We start from the raw sequence: 19,822 nt of genomic DNA on the forward strand, positions 1-19,822 counted from the left end.
GGGGTGGCGGCCAGCCCTAGATCCCATCTAGAGGGGCGGCCAAGGGGGGAGAGAGCGGGGGGCGCACCACTAGGTGGGCCTTAGGCCCATCTGAGCCTAGGGTTTCCCCCTTTTCCCTTCTCTCTTCGCCTTGGGCCCTGGTGGGGGGGGGGGGTGCACCAGCCCACCTGGGGCTGGTCCCCTCTCACACTTGGCCCACGCAGCCCTCTGGGGCAGGTAGCCCCACCTGGTGGACCCGGTGGTCCCGGTACGTTACCGATAGCACCCGAAACTTTTTCGATGACCAAAACAGGACTTCCCATATATAAATCTTTACCTCCAGATCATTCTGGAACTTCTCGTGATGTCCGGGATCTCATCCGGGACTCCGAACAACATTCGGTAACCACATATATCTATTCCCTATAACCCTAGCGTCATCGAACCTTAAGTGTGTAGACCCTACGGGTTCGGGAACCATGCAGACATGACCGACACACCTCTCCGGCCAATAACCAACAGCGGGATCTGGATACCCATGTTGGCTCCCACATTTTCCACGATGATCTCATCGGATGAACCACGATGTCGAGGATTCAATCAATCCCGTATTCAATTTCCTTTGTCTAGCGGTATTGTACATGCCCGAGATTCGATTGTCGGTATCCGATACCTTGTTCAATCTCGTTACCGGCAAGTCTCTTTACTCGTTCCGTAACACATCATCCCGTGATCAAATCCTTGGTCACATTGCGCATATGATGATGTCCTACCGAGTGGGCCCAGAGATACCTCTCCGTCACACGGAGTGGCAAATCCCAGTCTCGATTTGTGCCAACCCAACAGACACTTTCGGAGATACCCGTAGTGTACCTTTATAGCCACCCAGTTACGTTGTGACATTTGGCACACCCAAAGCAAACCTACGGTATCCGGGAGTTGCACAATCTCATGGTGTAAGGAAATGATACTTGACATTAGAAAAGCTTTAGCATACGAACTACACGATCTTTGTGCTAGGCTTAGGATGGGTCTTGTCCATCACATGATTCTCGTAATGATGTGATCCCGTTATCAACGACATCCAATGTCCATGGTCAGAAAACCGTAACCATCAATTGATCAACGAGCTAGTCAACTAGAGGCTTACTAGGGACATGGTGTTGTCTATGTATCCACACATGTATGTGAGTTTCCTATCAATAAAATTATAGCATGGATAATAAACAATTATCATGAACAAGGAAAGAACCAATTTATTATTGCCTCTAGGGCATATTTTCAACAGTCTCCCACTTGCACTAGAGTCAATAATCTAGTTCACATCGCCATGTGATTAACATTCATAGATCACATCGCCATGTGACCAACATCCAAAGAGTTTACTAGAGTTCAATAATCTAGTTCACATCACTATGTGATTAACACTCAATGAGTTCTAGGTTTGATCATGTTACTTGTGAGAGAGGTTGTAGTCTACGGGTCTGTCACATTCAGATCCGTATGTACTTTGCAAATATCTACGCTATATTTGGAGCCATTTCAAATAACAGTTCTACTTGGGGCTATTCTAAATTGTTGCTCCATTATACATATCCGGTATCTCTACTTAGAGCTATCCGGATAGGTGTTAAGCTTGCATCGACGTAACTCTTTACGTCGAACTCTTTATCACCTCCATAACCGAGAAACATATCCTTATTCCTCTAAGGATAATTTTGACCGCTATCTGGTGATCTACTCCTAGATCACCTTTGTACCCTCTTGCCAGACATGTGGCAAGGCACACATCAGGTGCGGTACTCAGCATGGCATATCGTATAGAGCCTATGACAAAAGCATAGGGGACGACCTTCGTCCTTCCTCTTTCTTCTGCCGTGGTCGAGCTTTAAGTCTTAACTTCATACCTTACAACTCAGGCAAGAACTCCTTCTTTGGCTGATCCATCTTGAACACCTTCAAGATCATGTCAAGGTATGTGCTCATTTCAAAGTACCATTAAGCGTTTTTTATCTATCCTTATAGATCTTGATGCTCAATGTTCAAGTAGCTTAATCCAGGTTTTCCATTGAAAAACACCTTTCAAATAACCCTTTATGCTTTCCAGAAATTCTACATCATTTCGGATCAACAATATGTCATCCACATATTCTTATCAGAAATGTTGTAGTGCTCCCACTCACTTTACTGTAAATACAAGTTTCTAACAAACTTTGTATAAACCCATAAACTTTGATTACTCCATCAAAGTATATATTCCGACTCCAAGATGCTTGCTCTAGTCCATGGAAGGATCGCTGGAGCTAGCATACCTTTTAGCATCCTTAGGATCGACAAAACCATTCTGATTGTATCACATACAACCTTTCCTTACGAAAACTGGTAAGGAAACTTGTTTTGACATCCATCTGCCAGATTTCATAAATTCAGCTTATGCTAACATGATTCCGACGGACTTAAGCATCGCTACGGGTGAGAAGATCTCATCGTAGTCAACTGCTTGAACTTGTGAAAAACTCTTCGCCACAAGTCGAGCTTCATAGACGATGACATTACCGTCCATGTCCGTCTTCTTCTTAAAATCTACATGTACCTAACAGCCTTACGACCATCAAGTAGTTCTTCCAAAGTCTACACTTTGTTTTCATACATGGATCCTCTCTCGGATTTTATAGCCTCGAGCCAATTTTCAGAATTCGGGCCCACCATCGCTTCTCCATAGCTCATAGGTTCATCATTGTCCAACAACGTGACCTTTAAGACAGGGTTACCACTTAGAAGTTGTACACACCCTTGTCAACCCATGAGGTTCGATAGTAACTTGATCTGAAGCTCCATGATCATCATCATTAGCTTTCTCTTCAACTGAGGTAGGTGCCACAGAAACGTTTTTCCTGTGCTGCGCTACTCTCTGGTTGAAGTAAAGGTTCAACAACCTTATCAAGTTCTATCTTCCTCCCACTCAATTCTTTCGAGAGAAACTTTTCCTCGAGAAAGGACCCGATTCGAGAAACAATCCCTATTGCTTTCGGATCTGAGACATGAGGTATACCCAACTGTTTTGGGTGTCCTATGAAGATGCATTTATCCACTTTGGGTTCAAGCTTATCAGCCTGAAACTTTTTCACATAAGCATCGCAGCCCCAAACTTTTAAGAAATGACAGCTTAGGTTTCTCTAAACCATAGTTCATACGATGTCATCTCATCGGAATTACGTGGTGCCCTATTTAAAGTGAATGTGGTTGTCTCTAATGCCTAACCCATAAACTATCGTGGTAATTCGATAAGAGACATCATGGTATGCATCATATCCAATAGGGTGCAGTTATGATGTTCGGACACACCATCACACTATGGTGTTCCAGGCTGTATTAGTTGTGAAACAATTTCCACAATGCCTTAATTCTGTGCCAAACTCGTAATTCAGATATTCATCTCTATGATCATATCATAGATATTTTATCCTCTTGTCACGACGATCTTCAACTTCACCCTGAAATTACTTGAACCTTTCAATAATTCAGACTCGTGATTCATCAAGTAAATATACTCAGCATCTGCTCAAATCATCTGTGAAGTAAGAATATAACGATATCCACTACATGCCTCAGCACTCATTGGACTGCACACATCAAGATGTATTACTTCCAACAAGTTTCTTTCTTGTTCCATCTTACTGAAAACGAGGCCTTTCAGTCATCTTGCTCATGTGGTATGATTTGCATGTCTCAAGTGATTCAAAATCAAGCGAGTCCAAAGATCCATCAACATGGAGCTTCTTCATGCGTTTTATACCACTGTGACTAAAATTGCAGTGCCACAAGTATGTGGTACTATCATTACTATCTTATATCTTTTGGCATGAACACGTGTATCACTACGATCGGGATTCAATAAACCATTCATTTTAGGTGTAAGACCATTGAAGGTATTATTCAAATAAACAGAGTAACCATTATTCTCCTTAAATGAATAACCGCATTGCGATGAACATAATCTAATCATGTCCATGCTCAACGCAAACACCAAATAACAATTATTTAGGTTTAACACCAACCCCGATGGTAGACGGAGCGTGCGATGTTTGATCACATCAACCTTGGAAACTCTTCCAACACCTATCGTCGTCTCACCTTTGGCTAGTCTCCGTTTATTCTGTAGCCTTTTATTTCGAGTTACTAACACTTAGCAACCGAACCGGTATCTAATACCCTGCTGCCACTAGGATTACTAGTAAAGTACACATTTAATATATGTCCAATACATACTTCTGTCAACCTTGTCAGCCTTCTCATCTACCAAGTATCTAGGGTGGTTCTGCTTCAGTGACCGTTCCCCTTATTATAGAAGCACTTAGTCTCGGGCTTGGGTTCAACTTTGGGTTTCTTCACTAGAGCAGCAACTGATTTGTTGTTTCATGAAGTATCCCTTTCTTGCCCTTGCCCTTCTTGAAACTAGTGGTTTTACTAACCATCAACAATTGATGCTCCCTTTTGATTTCTACTTTCGCGGTGTCGTGAATAGCTCAAGGATCATATCTATCCCTGATATGTTATAGTTCATCACGAAGCTCCAGTAGCTTGGTGACAGTGACTTTGGAGAACCATCACTATCTCATCTGGAAGATTAACTCCCACTCGATTCAAGCGATTGTTGTACTCATACAATCTGAGCACATGCTCAACGGTTGAGCTTTTCTCCTTAGTTTGCGGGCTTAAGAAACTTGTCAAAGGTCTCATACCTCTTGACGTGGGCACTAGCCTGAAATCCCAATTTCAGTCCTTGGAACATCTCATATGTTCTGCGATGTTTCAAAAACATCTTTGGTGCCTCAATTCTAAACCATTTAGCATTACGCACTGAACTATCATGTAGTCATCAAAACATGTATGTCAGATGTTCGCAACATCCACAACCGACATTCGCGGGCCAGCTCACTGAGCGGTGCATTAAGGACATAATCCTTCTGCGCAGCTATGAGGACAATCCTCTGTTTACGGATCTAGTCCGCATAATTGCTACTATCAACTTTCAACTAAATTTTCTCTAGGAACATATCTAAAACAGTAGAACCAAAGCGTGAGCTACGACATAATTTGCAAAGTCCTTTTTGACTATGTTCATGATAATTGAGTTCATCTGATTATTTCATGAACTCCCACTCAGATAGACATCCCTCTAGTCATCTAAGTGATACATGATCCGAATCGACTAGGCCGTGTCCGATCATCACGTGAGACGGACTAGTCATCATCGGTGAACATCTCATGTTGATTGCATCTTCTATACGACTCATGTTCGACCTTTCGGTCCTCCGTGTTCCCAGGCCATGTCTATACATGCTAGGCTTGTCAAGTTAACCTAAGTGTTTCACATGTGTTCCGAGGCCATGTCTGTACATGCTAGGTTCGTCAACACCCGTTGTATTCGAACGTAAGAATCTATCACACCCGATCATCACGTGGTGCTTCGAAACGACGAACCTTCGCAATGGTGCACAGTTAGGGAGAACACTTTTCTTGAAATTTTAGTGAGGGATCATCTTATTTAAGCTACCGTCGTTCTAAGCAAATAAGATGTAAAAACATGATAAACATAACATGCAATCAAATAGTGACATGATATGGCCATCATCACTTTGCTCCTTTTGATCTCCATCTTCAGGGCTCCATGATCATCATCGTCACCGGCATGACACCATGATCTCCATCATCATGATCTCCATCATCGTGTCTTCATGAAGTTGTCTCGCCAACTATTACTTCTACTACTACAGCTAACGGTTAGCAATAAAGTAAAGTAATTACATGACGTTTATGTTGACACGCAGGTCATAAATAAATTAAGACAACTCCTATGGCTCCTGCCGGTTGTCATACTCATCGACATGCAAGTCGTGATTCCTATTACAAGAACATGATCATCTCATACATCACATATATCATTCATCACATACTTTGGCCACATCACATCACAAAACACTTGCTTCAAAAACAAGTTAGACGTCCTCTAATTGTTGTTGCAAGTTTTTTTATGTGGCTACTATAGGTTGCTAGCAAAAACGTTTCTTACCTACGCCAAAACCACAACGTGAATTGCCAATTTCTATTTACCCTTAATAAGGACCCTGTTCATCGAATCCGATCCGACTAAAGTGGGAGAGACAGACACCCGCCAACCACCTTATGCAACTAGTGCATGTCAGTCGGTGGAACCGGTCTCACGTAAGCGTACGTGTAAGGTTGGTCCAGGCCGCTTCATCCCACAATGCCGCCGAATCAAGATAAGACTAGTAATGGCAAGTAAATTGATAAAATCGACACCCACAACTACTTTGTGTTCTACTCGTGCATAGAAACTACGCATAGACCTGGCTCATGATGCCACTGTTGGGGATCGTAGCAGAAATTCAAAATTTTCTACGCATCACCAAGATCAATCTATGGAGTAATCTAGCAACGAAGGGAAAGAGAGTGCATCTACATACCCTTGTAGATCGCTAAGTGGAAGCGTTCAAGTGAACGGGGTTGATGGAGTCGTACTCGCCGTGATCCAAATCACCGATGATCCTAGTGCCGAACGGACGGCACCTCCGCGTTCAACACACATGCAGCCCGGTGATGTCTCCCATGCCTTGATCCAGCAAGGAGAGAGGGAGAGGTTGGGGAAGACTCCGTCCAGCAGCAGCACGACGGCGTGGTGGTGGTGGAGGAGCGTGGTACTCCAGCAAGGCTTCACCAAGCACCGCAAGAGACGCGGAGGGAGAGGGGTAGGGCTGCGCCAAGAAGGAGATGTTCTCGTGTGTATGGCAGCCCAAAACCCCACTATATATAGGGGAAAGGGAGGGGCTGCGCCCCCACCTAGGTTTCCACCCCTAGGGGTGGCGGCCAGCCCTAGATCCCATCTAGGGGGTGGCCAAGGGGGGAGAGAGGGGGGGGGGGCGCACCACTAGGTGGGCTTAGGCCCATTTGAGCCTAGGGTTTCCCCCTTTTCCCTTCTCTCTTCGCCTTGGGCCCTGGTGGGGGGGCGCACCAGCCCACCTGGGGCTGGTCCCCTCTCACACTTGGCCCACGCAGCCCTCTGGGGCAGGTAGCCCCACCTGGTGGACCCCCGGGACCCTCTCAGTGGTCCCGGTACGTTACCGATAGCACCCAAAACTTTTCCGGTGACCAAAACAGGACTTCCCATATATAAATCTTTACCTCCGAACCATTTCGGAACTCCTCGTGATGTCCGGGATCTCATCCGGGACTCCGAACAACATTCGGTAACCACGTATATCTATTCCCTATAACCCTAGCGTCATCGAACCTTAAGTGTGTAGACCCTACGGGTTCGGGAACCATGCAGACATGACCGAGACACCTCTCCAGCCAATAACCAACAGCGGGATCTGGATACCCATGTTGGATCCCACATGTTCCACGATGATCTCATCGGATGAACCACGATGTCGAGGATTCAATCAATCCCGTATTCAATTCCTTTTGTCTAGCGGTATTGTACTTGCCTGAGATTCGATCGTCGGTATCCGATACCTTGTTCAATCTCGTTACCGGCAAGTCTCTTTACTCATTCCGTAACACATCATCCCGTGATCAACTCCTTGGTCACATTGTGCATATGATGATGTCCTACCGAGTGGGCCCAGAGATACCTCTCCGTCACATGGAGTGACAAATCCCAGTCTCGATTCGTGCCAACCCAACAGACACTTTCGGAGATACCCGTAGTGTACCTTTATAGCCACCCAGTTACGTTGTGACATTTGGCACACCCAAAGCATTCCTACGGTATCCGGGAGTTGCACAATCTCATGGTCTAAGGAAATGATACTTGACATTAGAAAAGCTTTAGCATACGAACTACACGATCTTTGTGCTAGGCTTAGGATTGGGTCTTGTCCATCACATGATTCTCCTAATGATCTGATTCCGTTATCAACGACATCCAATGTCCATGGTCAGGAAACCGTAACCATCAATTGATCAACGAGCTAGTCAACTAGAGGCTTACTAGGGACATGGTGTTGTCTATGTATCCACACATGTATGTGAGTTTCCTATCAATAAAATTATAGCATGGATAATAAACGATTATCATGAACAAGGAAATAACCAATTTATTATTGCCTCTAGGGCATATTTCCAACAGGTCGACACATGATGGCGCCCTTCCACGTGAAAAGAAAATTCTCTCCATCACTAGACGCTAGTGGGCTTTGCCCATCGATGTGTGCTGGTGGTGGCGAGGCAAGGGCGGTCGTGACAATATTTATTAGGTGTATCTTCATGGGAAAATAAGTCAAAACAACTCTCTTGAAATCTTATATACCTAAGAGAGTGATTCCGACTAACTTCTTTATCTCAACATGCAAGCATACCACATTACTATACAATTATGGATGCGATAAGGCCCACCTCAACATGCAACCATACATAGGAAAAAACCACCACCTCATGCAACCATGCATGACCATTTTCTTTATTCTATTATTCTACTTATATTCAATAAATATTTTACAACTATACATGGTCAAATATAATAAGTTGTATCTATTTTTAATTTTGGTTCATGTGTTACTAAACTAAATATTTAAATTTCACATAATCAAATCTCATTGAAATATGTTGCAATTGATTCCCGCAACAACATACGTGGTATTATCTAGTTATAAGGATAACCAACTATGCTAGTAAGATAATTGTGTCTTCTTTTCTTCAAGCCTCTCAGCGCGGGTGTGGAGGGCAGTACATATTTAGTGCAAATACATTGATTTGCTATGCCTTCCTAGGACTTGTCATGCCATTGTGTTTGCGATGAAGAAAACTTATTTATGTGCAGAGGATCACCAAAGTCCAGCGAAAATAACAAGATACCACTTACTATACTTGACGTTGTCTCATAAAAATAATATCTCACAATCTAGTACTCCCTGTGTCCCATAATATAAGAGTGTTTTTCACACTGGTGTGAAAAACACTCTTATATTATGAGATGAAGGAAGTACATGGTAGACCCATATCCACCGCCTCCATTCACTGATGCTACCAAATGCTAAAACGCAAAGCGTATATGTTGGCCAATGGGCGGTGTTGCTTGCTTGTTGCATCTTTACTAGAAAGAAAAGTCAAACAAATCTCCTATGAATCGTTAAGCAACTAATATTATTTGCTCAAAAGAAGATATTTGCTGGTCCAGCTTGAGGGCAAGGTTCGCTTGAACAACTCTAGCTCTAAAGCGCTTAAAAGCAAGTATGTTAAACTGTTAAAGGGCAAATCGCTATTTGGCACGGGAAGGTATTAATTCTTTGTTGAATCATTTTTAGTAGAACGGTATCTTTAGAGCAAGATATTTGCTGGTGCATTTATTTATTTATTTGTAGAGGAAAAGTCCATATATTTATGATAGAGAAGATATTACAGAGTGGTAGATGCATAACAGAACAACCCTGTTCTAAAGGGTTATTAAAAAGTACTACTTTGAGAGCAACATACTGCTATTCAGCTGGGCGCAACTTTATGGGACGGTAGCATAAACAATTCACCCTGTTATGGATCATTTAAAGAACTCATTAGTATCCTCCAAATCTCTTGACTAATCAATGTACAATCAACCTTGGATATCCAAGATACCAAGAAAGGGCACATAAACAAAGCAGGGCACCAACCACCGATCAATCACTGTCCGCATTAGCAGTTGCATTGTCACCTTACGCATTTATGTATGGTAATAAACTCCCCATAGGGACGATGCCTTGTAGGATATCGTGGCAGATTTTTTTTCCTAGCCACGCAAACAAAGTGCATGCTTTTGCTCTTTTTGTTTTGGATACGGTGGGGACACGCACAACGTACATTCACACTCTTCCGTTGTGTAAAAGATAAGGCACAGTTTTTTGCTCCATTTTTACAATGCGGTAGGGACGCACACCACGTACACGCATCGCTCGTGTCACTAGTGCTCACAACCATAAGATTTCACTGCGAGATGAGGTTCTCTAGACTTTGTAGTGGTGATGGCAATGTCCCATGCACACAGTTGCAATATTATTAAAAATAACTAGCTATGTGGCGCGCGAAATGTTCATTTACTGTTGTCATATTTTACTATTAAACTCCTTATATAATTTGGGATTACATAAATTCTGGATTCCATTTATTATTTTAGCTTATTATTAAAAAAAAATACCAAATCTACTCAAAATTATTTTCTATAGTTCAGCCCTATCAATTCTTGGGAAGACATTTAGCATGGTGGAGGTTGTTATATTATTGTGTTCCATATAGTATTGCATTCTTAGAAGTACCATATTTATGTCAATCATATTATATGTGTACACTTTAAGATATATGACTCCTAGAAAATAGGTAGTCAAAATTTTGTATCACATACATCGGCAAAACGATTAGTGTCCTATTTCTCATAATTTCTATATGTACATGTTCATAAACGAATTACAGGTTAAGTCGCTTTGTGGAGGAAATTTATACAAAATTTGTAGCATCAAATATTTTCAAAATGGGAGTATTTCTCCCCCGAAAAAAACATTGGCTTGGAACAACTACTTGTTCTTCGATTTAAAAAGTAGAATTCGTAGATATGTCTGTGTTGTAATCATTTGTGCTACTTTAGAATTTTCCATTATTCACGGGAATCACCTTTGACATATCTTCATGGAGTTTGTAGTTTCATATTTTGTATGGAAGATGATACCTGATATCAAATGGGCTATTTATTTGTCTCATAGTTCTTTTGTCTGACTTTATAGTTTTTCTGAAGCTCCTAGAACTTAACGTATGCAAAATATTTAGGCCAGAAAAGCTCACATCTTAATAGAACATATTTCCTTCGTTTATCAATGGAATATAACAATCATATAGCTTCATTAAGTTGTCATATATTTCGTGTTTTCTTCTGTCTTCATTGATATTTCCTACATCTAGTTTCCATTTGGTATATATTTCAATTTTATACATGGACTTCATCTAGTTTGATATGACTATTTCATATAGTTTCATATGACTTCAATTATGAAAGGTATGGCATCGAACATGTCTCATTCTTAAAAAGAAGTTTCCAACATATATCAATTTTGTAGTTATTTATTCTATATTGAAGAATACATACCTCTTTTTTGACGCAAAGTTTCCATACGACCACGATGTTTGTGGTTTTGTATTTGTATTCAAAACCGTACTTTTCTAATTGTATTCAGTTTTTTTTGAATTGTTTGGATTGCTTACCACATATGTCACGTGGTCCTAATTGTACTCAGTTTATTTTTCTCCAACATTTGGTTTGTTTTGTTTGGCTGTATTATTACCCTTTTCTTTTTTGCAAAATAATTCTTGCATAACTCAAATCAAGTTTTACACTCTCGTCTTACAATTTCCACGACCTCATCTAGTCCCGAGCCTAGCCAAATCATAGTTCGGCGTTGCACCCTACCAAAATTAGCCAAGGCGTGACTAACCATATTATAATTACATTAAAATCTTAATCCAAATTAATTACAAATTTTAGGAGCAGGCATTGTTTGGTACCGTGTTGTACTTTCAATTCGCACTACATATGTAGTTGGTATTGAAAACATGACTATGTGGACGACTTTTTGCAACAAAAATAAGAATATTTGTGTCACTTTCTTTAATAGCGGCATTTTTCTCTCCCCTGGCATATGTATCATGTCTCTCTTCTCCTTCCATGTGTCTAATCCTAAGAAGAGCTTAGAAGTTCAATTATGTATAAAATCATACTTATTTCAGACAATATGAAAAGGACTTGGCACGCCGAGCAATTTGTCCTCACAAATTTAACATTGAGTGTCTGATATTAAAGTAAATTTAGAGTTCAGACAACATGTTCAATTAAAAAAACAGGGAAAGAATGCCTACTTCACGCACTAGAGCCGTTAGACCATATTGCAAGATGCATGCTGTTGATGACTCTCTGGAGGATATGGTTCGTTCAGAACGAAGTGGTACAAAATAAACCTGCTCCACCGCTAGAAGTTTCAGCTCGGTTTCTTCAGAGTTATTTGGATTCGATTCTTGGCATTAAACTTAACCAGAATGTTGACCCAAGGAAGGGAAAGGCATTGATCTCCTTTTCCTCTGTTGTTGACAGAAATACTAGCTCGCCAACTGAATTTGGCTCTAGATGGATGCCTCCGCCGAGGGGATGGATGAAGTTGAATTGTGCTGGTTCATATGGTGTTGCTGGAGGAGCGGGTGCAGGAGCGATTCTTAGGAATGAAGATGGCGCCATTATTTTTTCTTCGTGTAGGAAGCTACACTTGTGCCGAGATGTGTTAGAAGCAGAAGTAAGTGCATGTAAGGAGGGCCTCACCACTGCGCTCCAGAGGAACGATACAACCATACAAATTGAGCTGGGGTCGAAGAGTGTAGTGAAGATGATCAACAGCAAGGAAGTTGATAGATCAATATACGCCCACTTGGTGTTTGAAATTAAGTAGCTAATTGGTAGTTGTAATTCTTGTATCTCCTTTGGTAGTATTTCTTAAAATAAAGCTAGTGCCTAGCTGGCGAACTATGCTATGTCTTCTGGTAGAACTATGACCTGGCTTGGAGCAGGGCCTCCGGAGGTCCTGGGAATAGCATCCGATGATTGTAATACGCCGGTGATTGAGTAATGAAAGTTTTATTTCCGCAAAGAAAAAGTAGGTGTATGCAACTAGAATTGTGCCATAAACTTCCAGAGAAAAACGATGATTATGCTAATTGTGCCATAAGCATCCATAAAACCACTGGTGGAGGAGCCCAGTGGGCAAGGTGTGGCAGCCGCCACACCTTGGTTTTCCACCAATTTATATATATATGTATATAAGCATATACTTTTCTTGATGGAAATACTGTCTTTGTTTTAGACCACGCTAGATCGATTCACCCAAACAAAGCTAGATGAAGCACATAAGTTAGATTGAAAGCACAAAGCAGGTAGCTTGACTGATGTGTTGCCTAGCACATGCCTATCTCACTACGTAGACGACGTACGTGAACCAGCTCGCTTCCGCTGCACAATGATCGGATCGATTCTCTCCGCGGCTCGCTCCTGATGGAACTCGTGACTAGGCCATCCAAAAACAGAACGAATAAACAGGACGAATAGCTTGAAACAGAGCCCGGGTGAACTCTGCTCGATCCTGCTCGGTGGGCATCTCTCAGATTGCATAACTTCATCAGCCATGGGTCGTCCTGATTCGGAAGCGCCGGCGTCGAGCGTTGCCTACGGAGGCGGCGGAGGCGCGGCGGCGCCCGCGGCGGCGGGGGCAGCCTCGGCTTTCGAGACCAAAGTGGTGATCATGCTGGCCGCGCTCTTCTTCGCGCTGCTCCTCGTCATCGGACTCAACTTAATGGTGCGGGGCGCGCTCCGGCGCGTGTGGCGCGGGGCCGCGGCCGCTGCCGGCGAGGGCCGGGCGTCGGCGCGGGTGGCCTGCAGCGGCAGCGGCATCAAGGGGCGCGTCCTCAGGGGCCTCTCCGTGGAGGTGTACGGCTGCGGGGAGGACATCGACGACGTGTGCGCGATATGCCTGAGCGAGTTCGTGGACGGCGAGAAGGTGCGCGTGCTGCCGCTCTGCGCGCACGGCTTCCACGTCCGCTGCGTCGACGCCTGGCTGGTGTCCCACGGCTCCTGCCCCACGTGCCGGCAGCCGGTCATCGAAGGCGCGCCCGCGAAGGCGGCGGAGACGAACACGATCGTCACCGTGGTCGTCGTGTGAGTCCATCTCGCGGCGAAGCATGCCATTGCTGCCGGTACAGCACACCCCTGCATGCGCGGGCTCTTGTGGAAGTTTCCGACAACGATTGCTCCGATTGTAGGCGCAATGCCCAATTGCTCATGTAAATATTCGACAATTAGTAAAAAGTTTTGCTGAATTAGTTTGCTCGCATATCCTATGTTCCGCCACCGTCGGCGTGCCGGGTGCGTCGGCCGGTTGCCTGGTGCCAGGAGACGACACGTACAATAGCCACGCCCGTGGTGAATGTGCTAACGGCAAGCAACGTCATCATCACTGGGTGGCCGATTCAGGCATCCTCGCTCGGACTAGTGGGGTGGCCCCTGACAAGTGCTCGGTTAAATGCCACAATGCATATATTTTTATGTTTCATGGGTTTTTTCTCCATCTGATGATGATGATGAGAGGGTTGAAATGATAATAATGATGGTGGTTGTTGAAGAAACAGAGAGTACGGAGGAGCATGTTCCCAACTTCGAGGATTCCACGCCAGGACATCGAGTTTTGATTCGGCGTCTGATATGTCTTAAATGTATCTATAACTTTTTATTATTTCATGTCATGTTTATATTATTTTGACATAGTTTTGCCATCAATTTATATTATTATTTTGAACTAAACTATTAATTCATCGTCTAGTGTGAGTTACTGTTTTCTGTATGTTTTGGGGTTTTAAGGAAAATCAATTTCATCTGGCTCAAGAAAACCTGGAAAAAAATCAGTGAAAGTTTTACATCCATAAGTTTCTGGTGGCAACCGACATAGGCAGAGGGGCCACCCATAGGCCCCACGCGTCCCCTCCATGCAGCCATGGGCACGTGGTGGGCCATGTGGGCCCCTTGGTGCTCCGATTTACCACCTCTCAGTCTTTGTGCCTCTGTATACACCTGAAACTTCTGAGGATTTTTCAACCCTGATTTTTTTCGCCGCCGCACACCTCTGTTTCGTGACCATCCAATCTGGAGCCCTTTTCTAGAGTTCTACTGGAGCGGGAATTCTTCACGGTGGCCATCTCCATCAACTTGAAGGCCATCACGATCACCCGTGAGTAGTTTCCCATAGACTATGGGTCCATAGCAGCAACTAGATGGTATTCTCTCTCTTGCTTCTTAATACAAAGATCACATGAGCTACCCTAAATGATTGTGATCCATCTGATGTAGTATGTTGGTGTGTTTGTTGGGATATGATGAATTTTCACTTTATGACTAGATTTACCCATGGATCCTTTTGAGATCTATTTGGTTTCTTTGATGAATATAATTCTTATTCATATATGCTCTCTGATCTATTCTCTTCTTTTGGCCAAGTATGGGGTTTGATATTCAAGAGGGATAACAGGAAGTGAAAACGTCTTGTATTGTGTTGTTGTCACTAGGGATAAAAAGTTGGTGGCGTAGTTGTCTTTTGAACCAAGGGTGAAGACAATATACCATCTACTTCATGTCATCACGCTTATTACGTTATCGTGTTTTTAGCATGTTGGATAGCAGTCTTGGGTGGAGTATTAGCTATAGATGCAATTGGATAACTGTCTATAGATATTGGGACATGATGCTTAAATGTTCATTATGCCATGTCCACTCATACTTATAAATATTGCGATTTAATGGATGTTCAATTGTAATTTGTTTAATACACCATGCTTTCTTTTCGAGTGAAAGAACTAGTAAACCTATGGATCCCATTCCATATTCTTCCTATAAACTTTCAATCTCAACCAACGCTCTATTTATTTCTTGATTCTATATTCCCATCAACTTCCATCAAGTCCAAACATTTTTCTGGTTCCGTTGTTGTTTGTGATCCTTATAACTAGCATAGGTAGTGAGACTGACAACCTCGCCAGTAATGTTGGGGGCCAAGGCAGTTTTATATCTGGTGTGCAGGTGTTGATCGTTGGTTATGTTACTAAGCTCCTGTTGGTTCGATAAACCTTGAGGTCACCTGAGGGAACTTGTTACTTGCTACAAACCCTTGCACTAGGGGGGAGGGGGGAAACCTTCCTAGTTGAGAGGAAGTAAGCTTTCTTCTGGCTCTATTGCCGGGGAGCTTACACATCACAATCGTAGGTCCTACACTCCTTTACTTTAGTTCCATGTTTTATATATTGCTTAGTTTCTTTTCTTTGCCTGTTATTTTGCTTTTCTGCTTTCTAAAAAATTTAAAAACACAAAAACATTTAAATTCCAGCAAGGTTACACTTTGTTTTAAGCTTGAAAATATGTCCACTACAGCTTAAAATACTAATCTTTGTGATTTCACAAGTGGTAATAACAACGATTTCATTAATACACCAATTGCTCCACCAAACACTAGTGGTATATTTTATGAAATCAAACATGCTTTGTTGAATTTGGTAATGAAAGAACAATTATCTGGTTCTTATAGTGAAGTTGTTGCTTCTCATCTAAGAATTTTGTTGATCTATGTGATGTGCAAAAATTAAAGTAGATGATGATGTGGTTAAGTTAAAAGTTTTCCTGTTTTCATCACAAGCAAAAGCTAAAGAATGGTTTCTATCTTTGCCTAGAAATAATATTGATTCTTGTACTAAATGTAAGGATGCTTTCATTGGTAAATATTATCCTCGTGCTAAAATAGTAAAATTAAGGAATCTTATCATCAACTGTAAACAACTTGAGCATGACCATGTTGCCCAAGTTTGGGAAAGTGTCTATGAGGATTTGTCCTCCAATAGATGTATCTTACAATTTTCTATTTACTTGCACCTAAGATAATTAATAGTGCCCTCGAGATTCGGTATCAAGATATTTGGAAATACACTTTCGATTTCACAACCAAGATAGTTATGGTTACTAAAATAGATATCTAAACATCCATATACCAATAATCCAGTTTAGGCTTATGCCATAGAGTTTTTTGCAAATATAAAATAAGAACATTGAAATAGATGTGAACCCATACTTATGCCTAAGGTTCGTCTAATTAGATTGTAAAAACTAACCATGGAAGCATGTGATTTTGTTTTATTTATTCATTTCCTCCAATCTTTAAAAATAGGTCTTTCAAGGGGATTTCATGAAGCGAAAAGTAGAGACATGGTGGAATTATCACAATGTTGTACATTAGAATTGTATAATATATGATACATTAGATTTGTACGATATATGATAGATTATATAACCGACATGGTTTTGTCATTAACTTTGATAAATGTAGCATCAAAACAAAATCACTAAAAATTGTATGATGCGACAATGAACATGTAATATAAGTAAGTGTTGAGAGAGGATTTGGAGTCATGTGGTGATTGTGTTTTTTGTGACATCTGGTCGTTGAATATTCACACAATGCATGTTGATTGTGGGTACGTATTTGATTAGTGGAGTACAATTATGGTCAATGCAGGTGGGCCAGAGAGAATGGGGGATTCAGACAAGATTAGTTGTAGCATTCATTTCTTCTAGTAAGTTTCATCCCCGATTAGCGGGTCTGTAACACTCGTTCTTTCCTCGGTCATTCAATTTCTTTCTTAGGTTGGTATATTGGTTCAATTTGTGTCGATTTTACGTTCCATTTTGAGTGTGTGCAATGAGTACTAGCTTGTGTGCCACAAATTGGGTCGATTTGGAGCATGCCTCATTGCTCGTATCGATATGGTTCCAAGAGCATCGATTTGATGTTCTTTTGTTGAATGATGTTTGGACGATCACGTTCCTATGCTGATTAGGTGTATCTAACTTTCTCCTCCGTTCTCTTTTGAAATCACAACATTAAGGACCTACTCGTAGATTGTTTGGTAATCCGTTGTGGTCTCAAAATGGTTTCGTGGCAAGCCACGAAAAAATATGCTCCCAATTGTGTGCATAGATCAGATACGGCTCGACGCGGGATACATACATTCAAGCTAGATCAAATGCCATGATAGTTTTTTTCTAGTACATAGAATAATTTTGGTTTAAACTTCTAGGAAGTTTGACTACTCTAGACTTTACATGTACAATCAATCGATGAAAAGGCTATGTCTTTTTTACCCTTTTCAAAAGAAACAAAAATAGATTATTCCATACATGTGATACAACCATGAATGGGAATTCCGTAGAATTACTTAGTACATGTGTTAAAGCCCATAATGTTAAACACATCACCAACTTATATTTGAAATATTAATAACCATTAACCATCCATGGACATATCAGCAGAAACATATTCTCTGCTCCATTCGTTTCAGGTAGCAAATGCATGGCATTAGTCATTGGGAATATTAGAAGTACAATATTTTGTTAGGTGTATCTTTATGGGAAAGATAAGTCAAATAAGTCTATGTGAATTTATAAAAAGTAAAATAATTATGTAAGGTATGCTACAATAAGATATTTATCTCGGACACAGCGATTTGGCTCCCGGGTCCAGATGCTCCTATGGATCAACAATTAAAAAAATACCAAAAAAAGTTCCCATGCAAGATGCTCGAATGTGTGATGCCCGTGTCATTTGGTGGTGTTTAATCAGGCATGTGAGAAAGTTTCAAAAACACACTGTTCGGAGTTTATTTTGTTTTTGTTTTCAAAAGCTCCTCGAATATTATTGCTGTTCACCCGGAGTATATGAGCCCGTACATAGAGATGAATTATTGATTTACCGCTTCTTTTCCTCGGGCCTATCAACGCAGGTGTAGAGGCCACTACCACCCAGACTGGGAGGCTTTGCACTGTACATACATAGATTTACCATGCCTTTGTCTTCAAGATAAAGAAAAACATATTTATGAGGGAGGATTTTCAAAGTTCAATGAAATAACAACAAGGTATAGCTGACTATACATGACACTATCAAATAAGAATAATATCTCACTGATGTGATGCATGTGCAGTGCACAATCTGCTACATACATATAGGTAGAAATATCCAAAACCTCCGTTCAGTGATGACACCAAAAGCTAAAAATGCATAACATACATTTTGGCCAATGAGAGTGATAGACTAGGAGGGCGATGCTTGCTTGGTGCACTCTTTATTGGAACGAATAGTCAAACAACTCTCTTATGAACCATTGAAAAAAAACTAGTATTTGTTCAAAGGGAGATATTTGCTAGTGCAGCTTTAGGACAAAGTTTGAACAGCTCTTTTACTAAAGGGCTTGAAAAACAACTATGTCAAAATGTTAAAGGGTAGATATTTTGCAGGGTAATATTAACTCTATTCTGAATCTTATAAAAAATAGCATTATGTTGAGATCCAGATATTTGCAAAAGAAGATGTTTGGTGGTGCATATATTTATGATAACAAAGATATTTGCGAGTACCCAAGTAACTCTGTTCTAAATCGCCATTCAAAAGTACGCCGATACCAGCATACTATTTACTTTGGTGCACTTTTGTGTCTAAGGTCCAACTGGTTGGCACAATTTTATGGGGCGGATAAACTAAACAACACACTCTGTCCTGGATCATTTAGAAAACTCGCTAGTATCCTCCCAATCTCTCGACAAATTAGCCTATGATCAACCTGTGGTTGGATAGCTAGGAGGACAGTGATATCCCCAGCCACCAGGGTTCAAGTTCTAGACTTGACATTGGTCCTCGCATTTTTTTGAATTTATTTCAAGCTTCCAGCGATGTCCGTTCAGTGATAGGAGACGTTCCCGACGACTGCGAGACGTTTATGATGACTTTGTAAAATCTCAAGATGCAATGCCGGCTCAGTCTCTTGGAAATGCTCATAGATGTATATGTGTGCGTTCATATGGATAGGTATTTGCTCGTTTACATGAGCGACTTCGATTGCACCGCATTCAAAGAAAAAACCTTGGCTACAAGACCACGAAAGTGCAAATAAACAAAACAGAGGACGACTGCTACTAACTATCAATCACTGTGTGACTTAGTACTGTCTACTAGACTACTTGTCATCTTAAGCACTCAAGTATTATAATAAACTCAGCACGGGCAATGGGGAGAGGCCCATCATACCAAGAAACACATAAAAAGCAATCCACATTAGCGCCAACCATAATTACGTGGCAGATCTTTTCGTAGCCACGAAAACAAAGCTCGCACTTTTGTTCTTTCTCCCTTCAGATACGGTGGGGGCGTGCAGCACGTAAACTCACCCTTTT

At 41.6% G+C, this 19,822-nt stretch overlaps 1 protein-coding gene across 1 annotated transcript; it reads left to right on the forward strand.

Annotated features, from left to right (window-relative positions):
* Positions 1-13,187: 13,187 nt before the first annotated feature.
* LOC119299870 (RING-H2 finger protein ATL74-like) lies at positions 13,188-13,772 on the forward strand. The gene has a single exon (XM_037577004.1). It carries the CDS (start codon positions 13,188-13,190, stop codon positions 13,719-13,721), a length of 534 nt encoding a protein of 177 aa, XP_037432901.1. The 3' UTR covers positions 13,722-13,772.
* The last annotated feature ends 6,050 nt before the right edge of the window (positions 13,773-19,822 follow it).

This window comes from Triticum dicoccoides, chromosome 5A (assembly GCF_002162155.2).
Source record: "Triticum dicoccoides isolate Atlit2015 ecotype Zavitan chromosome 5A, WEW_v2.0, whole genome shotgun sequence".
In the NCBI taxonomy this organism is placed as follows: Eukaryota; Viridiplantae; Streptophyta; class Magnoliopsida; order Poales; family Poaceae; genus Triticum; species Triticum dicoccoides.

Coding starts and splice junctions, on each gene's coding strand:
- LOC119299870 (XM_037577004.1), top strand. CDS start 13,188: ATGGGTCGTCCTGATTCGGAAGCGCCGGCGTCGAGCGTTGCCTACGGA.